The 15,307-nt window shown below is 54.5% G+C and overlaps 1 protein-coding gene across 2 annotated transcripts; it reads right to left on the bottom strand.

Annotated features, from left to right (window-relative positions):
- Positions 1-1,575: 1,575 nt before the first annotated feature.
- On the bottom strand, positions 1,576-13,554 carry GDF7 (growth differentiation factor 7). 2 transcript variants are annotated; one of them, XM_063424351.1, is made up of 2 exons: positions 13,064-13,554; positions 1,576-10,607 (listed from the first exon to the last, which is right to left on the bottom strand). In XM_063424351.1, the coding sequence occupies exons 1-2, from the start codon at positions 13,389-13,391 to the stop codon at positions 9,685-9,687; spliced, it is 1,251 nt and encodes a 416-aa protein (XP_063280421.1). In that variant the 5' UTR covers positions 13,392-13,554; the 3' UTR covers positions 1,576-9,684. The 2 variants fall into 2 exon arrangements, with proteins under 2 accessions (XP_063280421.1, XP_063280422.1); XM_063424352.1 differs by lacking the exon at positions 13,064-13,554 and adding an exon at positions 12,792-12,961.
- Positions 13,555-15,307: the final 1,753 nt, after the last annotated feature.

The following is a 15,307-nucleotide window of genomic DNA, read 5'->3' on the forward strand; positions in this document are numbered from 1 at the left end:
GGCTTTCCCAATGCCAAGACTCATCTGCTCCTCTTCCCTAACCCTGAAAATTTGGTAAGTATTCAACTGTTCCAATCTAAGTCGTAGGACACAGGAACACCATTTACAGAACTTAAGTGTTTTGAAGTGCTAACATGCTCTTATTGTGCATGGGGCACTGCAACGCATCAGTGCTTATAGGAAAGAACTTGTATTTTCACCCACAAAATAAACCCAGAGGATTTTAAGCATCCAGAGTGGCCCAGCCCCAATTCAGATCATGTCCTGTTTTACCAATGCTTTGCATTTTCTGCTGTTGTATTCATTGTGACCTTGGACATCTCCTCTGTCCCTGCTGTGCCTTTGGTTTCTCTTCAGTTATAACCTGACTAGTTTGTGTTGTCAATCACGTGAGCAGTCTGCAGTGCTGTGGAGTAAAAACCCCTGTCCATGGTACACCAACGCACCACTGCCACTGGTTTTGGTGAAGATGAGGTGCCATGCCTGTGAATAACCATTTGCTCTCACCCTTCAGTGTTGAAAATAGCACCTTACAACAGCACATTCCTGTAAAACTGCTCAGAGTGGGCCAGGGAGCAAGGGGAAAAATGCCAGCCTGCCTCCCTCCCCAGAGAACCTTTACCAAAAGATCCCCTCAGCCAGTGTCACCGTGAAATGGGCATGTGGGGATGCAGAATGCTGACCAAAGGGTGGGTCCTGCTTGTTCTGTCACTCAGTGTGCACTGAGAATGGAAGTGACCATGCCTCACTCCAGTTCTGCACGTTTCTTCTAGGTCTTGAAAGCTGAGTTTGCTTTGTTATGTCTAAAACACATACCTGATGCCTTGAGGATTTCTTCCATGGCTCCAAATGTGCCTTAATCCACAGCTGCATGTTGGCAGTACTGTGTGCTTAGGGATGTAGGAGAGAGTCATAATCTTTATTCCCTTCACTCTCTGTCTCCAGGGCATTTGGGTGATGTCCATTGCAGGAGCACCTGCTGAAGCACCTCACTCTCAGTCCAGTCTGGCCTCGAACACTTCCAGGGATGGGGCATCCACAGCTTCTCTGGGCAACCTGTGCCAGCGCCTCACCACCCTGACAGGAAAGAACTTCCTCCTAATATCCAATCTGGATCTCTCCTCTTTTAGTTTAAAACCATTCCCCCTTGTCCTATCACTATCTGCCTGTGCAAAAAGTTGCTCTCCCTCTTTTTTATAAGCCCCCTTTTAAGCACTGAAGTCCACAGTGAGTTCTCCATGGAGACTTCTCTTGTCCAGGCTGATGGAGGGAATGGAGGGAATCCTGTTTGGCAGGCTGGAGCTGGGTAGGACTCACCACAGCAGGTGAGCACTACTCAGAAACACAGGGAAGAAAAAGGATGTACATTTTGATGATAAATCCATCACAAACACTCACTGTTCTGTGACTTTATTTATTGGAAAATACCTGTGGCTGCCCTGGAAGGCAGTTTAAAATGAATGGGTATTTCATTTTTGGTTTAACACCTTAGGTAGCCCAGGGAATAAAGGTGGTTTACAAAGGCTGCTCTTGACACCTGGTTTTAGGACACAGGCACAAGTCATCAAAAGAGAATCTTGCAGAGGTCTATTTATCAATAAAATATTTAATAAACTTATCTGTACAAAATATTAAAAAGATTATTGAAGAGTATACAAGAATATTTATTTAACAAATATATACTGCTATATAATATATTCAAGAAAATATAGATTGCTGTTTACAGTTCATTTACAATCCCATATGTACAATCTATTTAAACTTTAGACACATACAAACAATGCATTTACACCATCACATACAGAGCTATCTTCTTTAGAGATATTTCACACACCCAGACCTGAAAAAGCTGAACAAATACATGGATAGTTCAGAGGCACACACAGGGATACAAGTATTGCTTCAAAAATCATAGCTACTAGAAATACAGCTATTGGAAACTTCTTCATTTTTTGATACTTTCCTTTCTAATCAAAGAAAAGAACATATAAATAAAACCACGACTGACCAGCAGAGAGGCTCGTTTTGTCAAAGGGACTCCAGAAAGTGTTAATTTGACTGCAGAAACAGAGCCCACAGTGATGGGATACAAAGGGACTGAGCAAACTGGACCAACATTGCTTCATCTGAGACAGGGCACAGCGGGAGCAGAGCAGGTCTGTGCTGCACAGACAAGTGTCCATTTCCTTGGAGCAGCATCTCCACCAGCTTTTCCAGTGGGAGCTGCAGAGCAAGACAGAGCTGGTGACTCCAGGGGGGCACAGCCCGACCCTCAGGCTGTGAGAGCTCCATTTGCAAAGGCACTGCACAAACGTGGCTTCAGCTGAAGTGTGTGGGAGCTCTGGAATTCCAGCACCTCAGGAACTCAGACCTTTCTTTAAAAGGTTCATCACTGAGATCAGGGGGGATGGATGTAAGCAGGATGATCACCCCCCTCCCTGGGCAAGGAGAGGATGGGCTGCTGCAAAATGCCCCATCCCAGCTGATCACTTCCTACATACCCACTTAACTCTGGCACCTTCAAGGACCAAAGCCTGGCCCCTGCCTGTGTGACCATCCCTTTTCCTGGTCTGTGGATGCTGTTTCCCACTGCTGCTGCTGGCTGAGCTCCTGTGAGCCTTTGGTGTTCAGCAGCTCCTGGCACACAGCTCCCTGGCATGACCAGCTTGGGAGCAAAGCAGCCCTAACCTTTGCCTCCTGTTTATTTCCTCCTCCCCTCTCTTCACCAAGGCAGGATGGAGGAAATGAAAGAAACACCATAGGGAACGCTACCATCTCCCCAAAAACTGGGATCAAGGCCACTGCCACTGCTCTCAGGGAGGCCGGGCTTGGCCCAGCCTCTGGGTCTCATTCCTCTGATGATGGAGACCAGGGTGGCACCAGCACAGGTTGACATTGTGGCCAAGAGAAGGGGAGGGGAGACCCAAACATTCCCACCATCCCTCAGAAAGGCACTTGAGTGTGGGACCCATTGTGAGCAGGTCCCCTATTCCCACCAACCCTGCCAGACTTGTCCCCTCTGTGTCCCCTGTCCAAAGGCACAGACTGCACCACATCCTCCTGCTGCTGAGTCTCAGCCTTTGCTTCCTCACCCTGCCTCCCCCACCAAACACCACAGCAAGCCTCCACACCCCCCATCCTGAAAACCCTCATCAGCACAAATATCACAGCAGAAAAATCAGCTCACAAAATATATGACTGAACTATTAAGTGGTGATGACAGAAAAATGGAGAGCAAAACCTGCTGAAAAGCCATTGAAAATGTGTGCAGTTGTGGTTTCATCCATGGAATGGATGGGAATGGACCAGGCTTTGGTTTAAGATTTTTCAATACCAGTTCCATGCAAATGCTCTGCTGCCCAAGCTTCTACCCTAAATCCATCCACTGAGCAAGAGCCAAACGTGGTGCATCCATCAGCCTACCAGGGCTCCTTCCCACCACCACCTGTATCAGGCTCCTCTCCAGCATGGAAAATTCAGGGCTGGTTTGAGTACTGCACCCAGTAAAAGGGAAAAGCAGACATGAGGCTGTTTGTGTCTTGAGGTGTGAAGATGCAAAACATCCTTTAAGATGTAGGGTGGGTTCCTTGGTCAGTGGGTTACACCAGAATGAATTCCAAATTTTTGTCATTTTCTGAAAACTCAGATCACTGGCTGATAGGACATAAGTAATTTTCAGAGACATCTTTGCACCTCTATGTACCTCACAACACATTGTTCTACGAACAAAGAGCTCAGAGGGATTGAATGCAGCTGGCTTTACCTTGGAAGATATAAACCAGCTTATGACAAAATTGAAGGTGGGACATCTCTCTCTTTTACCAGCCATTAATTCAAAGACAGGAAAGACAGAAAAACTCTCCCCTCCCACACAAAGTCACAGGCTCCTGACCATCAGCAGCACCCCACCCACACAACAGGTACTCCTCATCTCCTTTCCTCATTGTGTTTCATGAAGGACACACTCCACAGTGGGGACACAGCCACACTCTGCTCCTGCCACCCTGCATCTCCATTCTGACCACACATGAAGGGATTCCTGATGCCAGGGGAGCTGCTCTGAGGTCGGTGGGACACACTGGTCATGATCTGCTGGTCATGAGGACTTAAGAGTGACACTGCTCTCAAAGACTTTGCTTTTTCCCACACAGGTTTTCCCACCGACTCACCTACCCAGAGCATGATGTGGAGGGAGAAAAACTCACCCCACAACTCCAGCTGCACCCAGGGCAGGGGACACAGCAAGGGATTTGATGGAACTGCCCAGCCACGGTCCATGAGACAGCTCTTTGTTCTGATCATCTGTCAAACAAGGTGGCACACAGCCCCATTTCAGGTGACAGCCTCTGTGCAATGCCCAGGCTCTCGTTGCCATTGCTCCACAGAGGTTTTTTCCTCCCTGGCATACGGCCCTGCTGCCCCAGCACAGACAAAAGACAAGGCCCTTGGATTTCAGGACTCACTCCATGCTCAGCAGGAAACCATGACATTTCTCACCAGTTTTATTCCAACTAAAATGAGTTGGGTTGGTATTCATGATGGATCTAATAGGTTAACAGGGGTCCTGTGGATTTATAAACGCTGCTATTGATACAATCACCACAAGCAGAAGCTCAGGACAAAACTCCTGCTAAGGCTGGAGAGCAAAGCCACGGCACCCCCTGAGCACCTGAGGTGTTCTGCTCCATTGGCCCAGATGCAGCCCCTGGGACCTGCATTCCAGGGGTCCTCAGTGCTGCCTCTCCGCCTCCTCCCTGCCAACAGCAGGATGAGTGTGTCTCTGTTGTCCCGTGGGGGCCAGCACAGGTGACTGTCCCTAAATACCACTTCTGTGGGGTAAGAGCTTCAAACTGCAAAAGGAGCTGTTTGTTGTGCAAGGGGAGTGTGATGGACAAATCACAGCAGCACTACCCAGCAGCCAAGGACGGGGTTAAACCCACAGGGTGCAAACACACACAGGAGCTGGGGCACTCAAACCTGAGCAGAGGGCTCAAGTGTTGGGGTTTGCTTTTAATCAGAACTGGTGCCTTTGCAGCCTTTTCCTCATGGGTATGCCAACCATCAGCCAACAGGCAAAGAGGATGTGGCTCCATCTGCCAGTGCTGATCAGAAGTGAGGCCACTGGGATCAGTGCAGCTGTGCCAGGAGGAAGTTACATCAAGCCCTTTCCTACATGAATCCTTTCTCTGCCAGAGGATACCGATTTTCCTTCCACCATTGAAGTATGTTGTAAAAACAAAAAAAAAAAGGGGGGGGGGGGGAGGGGGAAGGGGCACATGGTTAGACAAGCCAAATATTTTAAGATAATTAAAAAGCAATTTTTCCTTTAAAAATATATATATAAAATCTGTGATCCTTGGGAAGTATTTCTAGGCCAGAAGCACCCCTCGTGACCAGGGTTAAACAGGGCATAAAGTCATTTTGCTTCTGACAGTTCCTGGAGGCAGTGGCTTGAGCACAAGCTCAAACACCCAGACAAGGCACACACACCAGTCAGTCCCTGTCCCAACTGGGCAGGCTTCCCCAAATCCCAGCCCCAGTGCTTCTAAGTCAGATGAAATCACTCTGCAATTTTCCCTACTCCTGTGCAATTGCATTCCCATGCCAGAGAGGAGGGAGCCAGTTGAGCATGGATACACAGTCCTTTCAAAATGCTTAATATTTCTAGTTTCACTGTAATTATATCCTGCAGATAAAAATGGTGCTCAAGGTCAAACAAATCCTCCAGGAGAATATGCACTGCATGGAAACTGTTGGGGTTTTTTTTAACTGGAAAGGTTGTATAAATACTGCAGATTGAGAACCTATAATTATCCATTAAAATCACTCTGAGACTGCTGAATTAATATTTGTCCATGTTCAACCTCTAGCCTCATATTTATAAAGTTTACATGTGCCTAAAATTCAGCTCAGGCAAAATGCAACCAATCAGAAATACATTTTTTCTGGGCCTTTCTTTTAGCATTAGAGGGTGATGTTCTGCAGAGGAGCAGCTCCTGGGATGGGGGCTGGGCTGAGCTACCACATCCTGCAGCCAGAGCCTCACCAACCTTTCTCCAAAGGCAGAATTCATTGCTCCATGCCCTCTACAGACACATCCCTGTGTTGCTCCAACAGTGCAGGGCTGCAACAAATCAGCTGAGAGAACCTCCCTGCCTGGGAAAGGCTTCACACCCACCACTTCCATTTAAAATCATGTCATCATTAAGGTTGGAAAAGATCACGTCCTGCCATCAACCCCACATCAACACCGTATTCACCATTAAACTACCTTCCCAAGTGCCACATCCACAGAGCTTTTGAACACTCCCGGGGATGGTGACTCTACACCTCCCTGGGCAGAGCTTTATAACCCTTTCTGTGACTTTTCCCTGAATATTTAATCTAAACCTCTACACATTTGCAATGGCTCTGGTGGTTGTTCCCAAGACCAATCCCACTGTTCGGTGCAATCTCCAAATCTGCCTGGGGATGGAGAGGCAGCCCTTGCAGTTGTCCTGCAGGGATTCACAAAGGGGGCAATGGTGGCTTTAGCTCTGGAAATCCTCCTCTGGGAGCAACGTGACAGCCAAGCCCTGCAGCTGGTACCCCCACTCAGGGGGAGCAGCACAGTTACCCACCAAGGCCCCAGCTCCACTCTCCTCCAGCCTTGCCCTGCTCACACACATCCCCCTGGAGCAGCCCCAGGCAGGGAGCTGCCTCCCCTGACCCCTTAGAGAAGCAGGAAGAGGATCCAGCTCCATCCTTTGCCCTCCCTTTGTCCTCCAGAGGTTGTTTGCCCAGGAAAGGAACAGGTGGCACTTGGCACAAGCCCCAGCACTGCTGGCTCCTCTCGAGGGGATGAGGTTTGCTCCCCCACCAAACTCTTCAGGGATGCCCACAGCTGGGGTTTCAAAGGGTGAAACCATGGACAGCCTCACTGCTGGCAGCGGCCTCTGAGCTCTCCCCAAACCTTCCGCTCCCGTTTATTGTAGTGATCCAGGCCATGGAACTGCAGCAACTGAGCCACTGCTTTTGTCCCCAGCACCAACAAAGCCATCATGGATTTCAGGATAAAAACTCCAGCAGTGGGCACTGCCCCAGAATTGGGGTTGGGGTGAAGAGTTCCAAGACCAAACCTGTCACCTTACTGTCCATCAGCCACCTCCAGACCTGAGGTGGGTGACTTCTGTCTATTCCCTGCAACCCTGGCTGAAAAAAACCCAGGACCTGGGAGCCACTGGCATTACCAGCCCTTGGACACGGTACCACAGGAGCAGGTCTCAGGACACCTTTTTGGTGGAGGCTCACAAGAGCCACCAGCCAGCAGGGCCTGCCAGAAGCTATATATATATCTTGCTTGGATTTGAACTGCCCATGAACCTTTACCACAAATATTTGGAGGAAGGGGAGGGGGTAAAAGAAACAAAAACATTTTAAAAATTTCTCTCAGCAGTGAGAAATGCTATCAAACAACCAAAGGCACTTGAAAAATTAGGTACTTCCAAAGCTTGGTAACTTTATAACTGATGTGGAATCTGGCAGCTCAAGCACTGCTGTGCCAACATCCTTCCCCAACCAGCTGTGCCAAAGCCAAAGGGCAGAGGAAATCCACAAACCCTCGTGCTGAGCCCTCCTCACCCACCCAGGAACCTCAGCCTCCCAAATGCTGACAGGGAGAAAACCCATGGCATGGGCCTGATCCTTCCCCTGACCTCCCTCTGAGCATCCTCCTGCAGACAGGTACATCATCAGCACATATTTACATTTATGCTGAGACAGGGAGAAGGCTTTTCTTCTCAGGTGCATGCATGTAAAGCCAGAGGAGCTCTGCGGGTGTCAAGGGGGTGCAGGAGACTCATGGACACCACACTCTCACCTCTGAGCTGCCAACTGCCTCAGCCTGAGGATGCAGAGCAGGCTCTGTGGGCAAGGATGGAGGGGGGCAGGGGGTGTTATCCCAGTGGATCTGTCACTGTTTCCAATGGACACACTTACTTCCTACTGATGCACGTAGGGGGGAAGGGGCTGTTGAACCTCACCAAGGCTTTTCTGATCTTTGAGATCTTTTGGATCTCAGTAGGGCTCTTTGAAGCAGCTCCCTCACCACCCTGGCCAGGCTCAGCCCTCCCAGCAGAACACCCCTGCCATGGAGGACAACTGGATTTATGTAGGAAAAATCCCATGTTTTCCAGCAGGGATTTATCTCCTCCAAAAGCAAACTACCATCATTAATAAGCACTGATGCTTACACCCTTCCACAAGGGAAAAAAAAAAAAAAAAAAAAAAAACAAAAAACCACAAACCATCAAACACAAAATCTGTGCAAATCCATCTCTGGCCTAAGCCAGCTCACCCAGGAAGCCAAAGTTTGGTACCAAAAGCCACTGAGGTGCAGCAGATATGCTTCCCAGCATCCAAAGCACACCCTGGCATGGATGAAGACCTTCTCTGGTTTAAAGGTGTAATTTAAACTCAGCTCCTGAGTTACTAAAACCCCGCAGCCCTTTGAGCACACGTCAAAGCACCCCACCCCACACAGCAGTCCCTGAGGGCAGCACTCAGCCCTCTGCATGGGAAAGGTCTGTTCCTGGAGGATGCAGCTCCCCTAATGGAGCAGGGAGCAGCCAGCACTCCAGGGAGTAACACAGCTCCCTGGGAAATCGATGCCAAAGGAGGACAGGGTGGAGCTTGGTGCTTTTATAGATATTATTTGGAAAGAGAAGAACCCGAGTGAAATGGCTCTTCCCTAGGGAACTTGGGACCTTTGTTTCTCTCCAGACATGCTGTGTGCCTTGTGGGCCTGATGTCGGTTCTCAGTGTGCCTTGGAAGCAGAGTTTTGTGCAGGAAAGGGAGGGGACTCAGCACGCAGAACCTCCTGCAGGACAGACTGCAGGGCCAGCGCTTCCCACTGCCTGGAGTGGAGGCATCTCCAGATAAGGCCTCCCTGGGTCCCTCCCATTTTTTTAAGAGCACAAGCTCTGCTTCAGATCTGACTCTTAATCTCTGCTTCTCCTTCTTTCCTGTCTCTGCCAGCAGACTCACAAACCTCTCCCTACTGCAAAAAGGCCTGGACCAAGTGATTACAACCCACGCCAGGCACAGGTTCTCCACTCCCTGCCTTCCCCCAGGGATCCCTTATTTTTCCACCAGGAAACCCAGGGCAGCAATTTGAAGACTGACAGAAGAACTCCTTTAACTCAAAGAAAAGAGCATTCCTACCTCACCTCCATCCCACTGCCACAGCCAGAGGGGGGTGCTGACCTGATCCCTCTGCCACAGACACCACTCCACCTCCCCCCAACCCCAGGTCATCATTCTAAGACAATTTTGGCTAGACATTTTCCAAAACCTTTGGGAAAGAAGCTGTCAGCTCCACTTAGGCAAACCAAGTGTATCAGGCAGAGCTCAGAGGCTGAGCAGACATTCCCTCGGGGCTCTGCCAGGCTGTGTGGCCCCTTTTCCAGGGGGGAACAGGCAAGGCACAGAGATGGTGGCAGCCTCACAGTCTCAGAGGAGCATCCCCCATCCCTCTTGGGCTCATGGCCAGGGTGGCCCAGGGAAGACAGGGGACCCCTGCTCTGAGCTTGGCTTTTGGAAAGGCACACACCAAAATGTATATATATATATATTTATATATATATATATATAATGGGCAGGGTTGCTGAGCAAGGCCAGGAGGACAGGGAGAGCTGCAGAAATTGCTACCTGCAGCCACAGGTCTCCACGACCATGTCCTCATACTGTTTGTAAACCACATTGTTGCCAGAGTCTATGTAGAGGATGCTGATGGGGCTGAGCTTGGAGGGCACGCAGCAGCTCGGGGGGGTGGACTCCGGGTCCATGGAGTTCATCAGGGTCTGGATGATGGCGTGGTTGGTGGGCTCCAGGTGGGAGCGCAGGGGGAAGTCGCAGACCCCCTCGCAGTGATAAGCCTCGTAATCCAGGGGGGCGATTATCCAGTCATCCCAGCCCAGCTCCTTGAAGTTCACGTGCAGGGGCTTCCTGCTGCAGCGAGTCTTCGCCTTCTTCCCGTGGCCTCTGCCCCCGGACCGGGCGGCAATGGTGGTCCTCCTCCTCCTCCGCTTGGGATACGCCTCCTGGCCGGGATCGGGGGGCTCCAGCAAGCGGGGGCCGCCCAGGGCCTTGACCTTATCCCGGATCTCCTTGAAGAGGTTCTCCCTCCTGTGGGTGCGGGAGAAGGCCACGAGCAGGGCGCGCTCGTGGGGCTGCGGCCGCGGCGTGCCGAAGCCCAGCTGCCGGGGCGGCAGCGGCCGCCGCGACCGCTCCGACACGATCCTCAGCAGGAAGCACAGCAGCTCTCCCGACAGCGAGCTCCCCCTCCGAGCCCGCAAGGCCTCCCACACATCAAACACCTCCCATCTGGAGGAGCCCGCGTCCAAAACGTCGGCAGCCCTGGAGTCCAGCAGCCGCGGCTCCTCGCCGTCGCGGCCGGGGCAGGTGGCGAGGAGGAGGTGGTGGAAGGAGCCCTCGGGGGACAGCGCCAAGCTCCGGTTCTCGGGGAGGGAGCGCAGGATGCGCAGCTCTGCTCCCGTCACCTCCTCTGCCTCGGGCAGGCTGGAGATGTCAAAGAGGTACCGCTGCTCCAAGGCGGACGGGGAGGCATCTGGAAGAGATAATACAGAAGGAAAACAAAAGGGAAAAATATTAAATATCAGCAAGCCAAAGCCAAGCTGTCATTAGGAGGTGCGAGGGACGCAGCGGTAATCGGGGAGATCTCGCTATGCTGCGGGGCTCCCTGAACATCCCAGCGGGACACAGTCTGTGTGTCCTGCATCCCGGAGCGTCACTCTCCCTGGGGGCACCAAAAACAAACGGGGAGGAGAAGGTGCAGAGGGAGGGACGAACCAATTCAACAAGTGGCTTCTCATCAGCACTCTTCTCCACACCTCGAGGAGGCTTCTCTGCCTCCTCCCTCTGTTCCAGTGACCCCAGATGCACCACTATTCTGTTTCGGCACAGAAGCCACACCTGAACGTGTGCAGCACATTACCATCCCCAATCAGCAGGTTGTCACCGATTTCTTCTGCCTCGTCACTCACATACACTTGTTAAAAATTCCACTTCCTCCTCACATATAGACACAGGCACACAGGTTTGACAGAGGCACACACAGCGGCTGAACGTGAGACCAGCCTCAGTCTGTCACTGTTTTTTAGTGGATCCAAAGACCTGACACGGACTTGTGCGGTTTCTGAATAAATATACTCAATGTGAATTTAAAAAAAAGAAACACCAAAGGAGGTGGAGCTGGGAAGAAGAGATGAATTGAGTTCTGGAAGGGTTGCTTTTTGTTTTCTCCCTCGTTAACGAGAAACCTGACCTGGGCACGCTGCAAACATCCCTGCTGTGCCCGGAGCGCCCCGACCCGCTGCCGGCAGAGCCGTGCCCGACCCGCCCGCCCCCGGGCAGCGCCGCTGGGTGCAGCCCGCACCGCCCGCCGCGGGGGAAACCTCTTCTCCCTGCCATTTGCTGCTGCTCCTATTATTATCATCAGTAGCATTAATATTATTATTCATTATAGTTATTAAAATTACTACTTGAAAAGCAGATCTAAAATTCCTATGAGGAGGAGATAAGAGCAGATAAGGAGATCCCTTTGAAGAGTTCATCTGGTTTCGTTTTGCGCTGAAACTTCCCAGGACCTGCGCGCAGTTTTCGCCCAGCTCTCACAAGCCGAGCACTGCCCACCCTCCCACCGGAGCATCCATCCTCCTCCCGGTCCCGCCTCGCTCCCCCGACGTTTCTCCATCAGGTTCCAGTGAACCTCCTCCCGCAAGGCTGCCGGCAGGACACGGCCCCTTCTGGGTGTGGGAATGGGGCTGGGGGGGCTCTCCCACCACGACAGGCACGGGCTGCGGCTGGAGCTGCTTTTCAGTTCGCGTTTTCATTTTATTCGATCGGGAATGTATGATTTTTTTCCCCCACTCGGGCAAACATGGACGGCAGGGCGCGAAGTACATATATACATGTTAAAAGTATATAGCTAGGTATGTGTATGCATTATTATTAGATTCGCGGGTATGAAGAGGGCAAAAGAGGGCGAAGAGGGAGAAGGGGACCGCGATGCCGAGCTCAGCCGGCAGCGTTAGCGGGAGCGGGTCCGGAGCGCCGCGGCCGCCCGGGGCCGAGCATCCCCCGGGGCACTGTGGCCGCGCTCCCTTCCTGGCCCGGCCCGGCCCGTCGCGGTGCCCCACGGAGTTTTTCGGGCTGCAAAGGCTCTGCAGGACGGGGGATCCTGCGCGGAGAAGCTGCTCTCAAGCTGCGCCGCACATCCCGGCCCCGCATCAGGTGGCGGGAGGTCCCGGGAGCTGCCGGCACCGCCGCCCACCCCGTCCTGCCTTGCTGCCCCTCGCACCCCGTCCCGAACCGCATCCCCAGCACCAAGCGCCATCCTTGATACCGACTGCGTGAGCAGCCCCATCGCCACCGCAGACCCCGCTCAGCGCCGCGCTCATCTCCGGCGGCAAACCCCTTCACCGGTGCCAGGCACAAACCTGGTGCTGTCCCCATCGTCACCCTCCTGGCCGTGCGCTCACGCACAAATTCACTCCCAGCCCTGTCCTCGGCCCCAGTCCCATGCTCAGATTCGCGCACGGCTTCGTTCCCGTTAAACAACCGGGATGCGCAGCACCTATCCCGTGAAGCTCCATCCCCTGCAATCATCCTGTACGGAAACCAACGCACAACCCCAATCCCCAACCAACGCACAATCCTACCCCAGGCAGAGCCCCGTGCCCGGACCAACATGCGAGCATCCTCCCCGCGTGCCATCACGCCTCAAACTCACCTGAGAGTGATGCACAACCCCGTGTGTCCATCCACACGGGAGTCCGATCCTCACACCCATGCACAACCCCGTGTGTCCATCCCCGCATCCACACGGGAGCCCGATCCCCACACCCATGCACATCACCGTCTCCATCCCCACGCCCCATCTTCATCGCCGAGCCCCTTGCGAAGCCCGAGCGCGGACTCCTCTCCCGGCCGGCGGCGCGGTCCCGGCGGGGCGGGCGCTGGGCGCTCCCTGCCCGGCGCGGGGGACGCGCGTCCCGCACTCACCGCTGCGCGCCCGCTCCGCGAAGCCCGTCACGGTGTCGGCGCGGCGGCCGGGGGCGCGGCGGGCGGCCAGGCGCTGGTACAGGGCCACCATGTAATGATGCGGCACCACCGTGCCGTTGCGGAGAGCCCCGTCCCTCCGCGGCGGGGAGGAGAAGGGGGAGGCGGCGGCGGCGGAGGAGGAGGAGGCGGAGGAAGGCGCGGCTGCCGAGGGTCGCTGGGGAGCGGCCGCCGACGGGCCGCGCACGGCGGCGGCCTCCAGCCCGCGGCGGAGGCGGCAGGCGCCCAGCAGGCAGAGGCAGAGGGCGGCGGCGGCGGCGCGGAGGCGCATGGCGGCGGCCCGGGGCTCGGCGCGGAGCTGCTGCCGCCGCCGCTCCCCGCCCGCTTTTGAACATCGTCTTCGCCCGCCGCCGCCGCCGCCGCCACCGCCGCGGCCGCGGCCGCTGCCGCCCGGGGGCGCCCCCTGCCGGCCCGAGCCCCGCCCCGCCCGCGCCCCGCGCCGCCCCCGCAGGTGGGAGACCCCCGGATCCCCCCTTGGACATGGCCCCGCCTGTCCCGGCAGGTGAGAGACCCCGGAACCCCCCTTGGACATGGCCCCGCCTGTCCCAGCAGGTGACAGACCCCCGGATCCCCCCTTGGACATGGCCCCGCCTGTCCCGGCAGGTGAGAGACCCCCGGATCCCCCCTTGGGCATGGCCCCGCCTGTCCCGGCAGGTGAGAGACCCCCGGAACCCCCCTTGGACATGGCCCCGCTTGAGAGAGCTCCTTGATCCCCTTCGGACCTCGCCCCGCCGCCGCCGCCAGGTGAGGGACCCTGGGTCCCTCCATGGGATCCCTGCCCTGTCCCCCGGCAGGTGAGAGATCCCTCGAGGCCCCGGGCCCCACCCGCTGGGGACACCCGCACCCCTCATTTGGCGGGGGCAGCCGCGTCCCACAGCCCCGTGCCAAGGCGTCATCCCAGCCTGTCTGTGGGGTGGAATGGGCTTGTGTTTGTCTTTGAAAGGCGACCCCAGTTCGGGACGGCGGGAGGTTGGGGGACCCCCCAGGGGTCATATTTCAGAGCAGGGAACCCTCCACCGAGACTGGACCAGGAAGCTTCACCCCGTTTTGGAGTGGGTCACCGACCATTCCCTCCTGGGGCGGGGGTCCCGGTCCCACACTGGGGATGGAGCAGCCCCGGCTCTGTTTCGAACGGAGGAACCGACTCCCCATGTTTTGGGCAGACCCCTTTTCCCGACACTGGCCCGCGGGGGTGATGCTGGCGGCAGGGCTGGGCCGGGGCAGCCGGAGCCACCCCAGGCTCCCCCCGCACCGCTCCGGGTGCCCCGGGCTGCCCCGAGCCTCCACCGGCCCCGGTAATTCCGCCTCGGGAGTCCGACACCGGAGCAAAACAAAGACCCAGCCGGGCTGCGGGCTGATGTTTTCCCTCGCACGGAGGGTTTCCTTGGTAAAATTCAGATGTTTCCTTGGGTCTCGATTAAAATAACAAAGTGGGGTATTTACTAGGATGTTATTTCAAGTCTCTTAAGTCCCTGGTTATGTCTGTTGCGATTTCTCCGCAAATACAAAAACAAGCGCTGCGATGATTTATTTGAAGGAATGTAGGTGTTTCGCCAAAACAAACACGGCTTTTTTCTCCTTCTCCCCCCCTCCTCGAAACAATCGCTTCTCACGAGCGTTTGTCTCTGCAGCCTCTTGGATTTCTGCTCTAAGTTCACAGGTGTCTTGTCACAGTATCGGAGCAGGTTTCTAATGCCAGCCAGCGGCTTTGCTCGGTATGTACACACACTGTGCAAAGACATGGACACCACTCCCAGGACACCATCCCAAGAAAACCCCATCCCGAGAAATTCCTGTCCCATGCAGTGCTGGATGGCCAGCTGAAGCCATTTGCACACCTTGCACAGCATGTGCAGGGTTTGTCCAGCCTTTGCACAAGGCTGTACATGGAGTGGGCATGGCTTTGCACACTCAGGGCCTTGCACACACCACCCCCCGGCAGTCAGTGACCCCCAGGAGCCTAACCCGGCTGGGGCAGGAGGCAGAGGAAGATCTGGCAGAGGAAGACTTCATTAAATGTTATTCTTCTGTCAGTCCGTTATTCAATCCAGGCTGATGCTGCTCAGATACTTAAGGTCACTTTTTAAAACCATCTGACAAGCCCTCCCAGCCCTGACGCCTCACTGCCCCCTGGCCAGGGTGCTGAGACTCCACTCAGGAGCCGTCCCAGAGGCAGAACATGGCAGC

This window comes from Prinia subflava, chromosome 2, assembly GCF_021018805.1.
Source record: "Prinia subflava isolate CZ2003 ecotype Zambia chromosome 2, Cam_Psub_1.2, whole genome shotgun sequence".
NCBI classification, from domain to species: domain Eukaryota; kingdom Metazoa; phylum Chordata; class Aves; order Passeriformes; family Cisticolidae; genus Prinia; species Prinia subflava.

Excerpts from the sequence above, each read along its gene's own strand:
- GDF7 (XM_063424351.1), bottom strand. The coding sequence starts at position 13,391 with ATGCGCCTCCGCGCCGCCGCCGCCGCCCTCTGCCTCTGCCTGCTGGGC. Across the intron at positions 10,608-13,063 it reads CGCGGAGCGGGCGCGCAGCG|ATGCCTCCCCGTCCGCCTTG; the intron begins GTGAGTGCGGGA and ends TATCTCTTCCAG.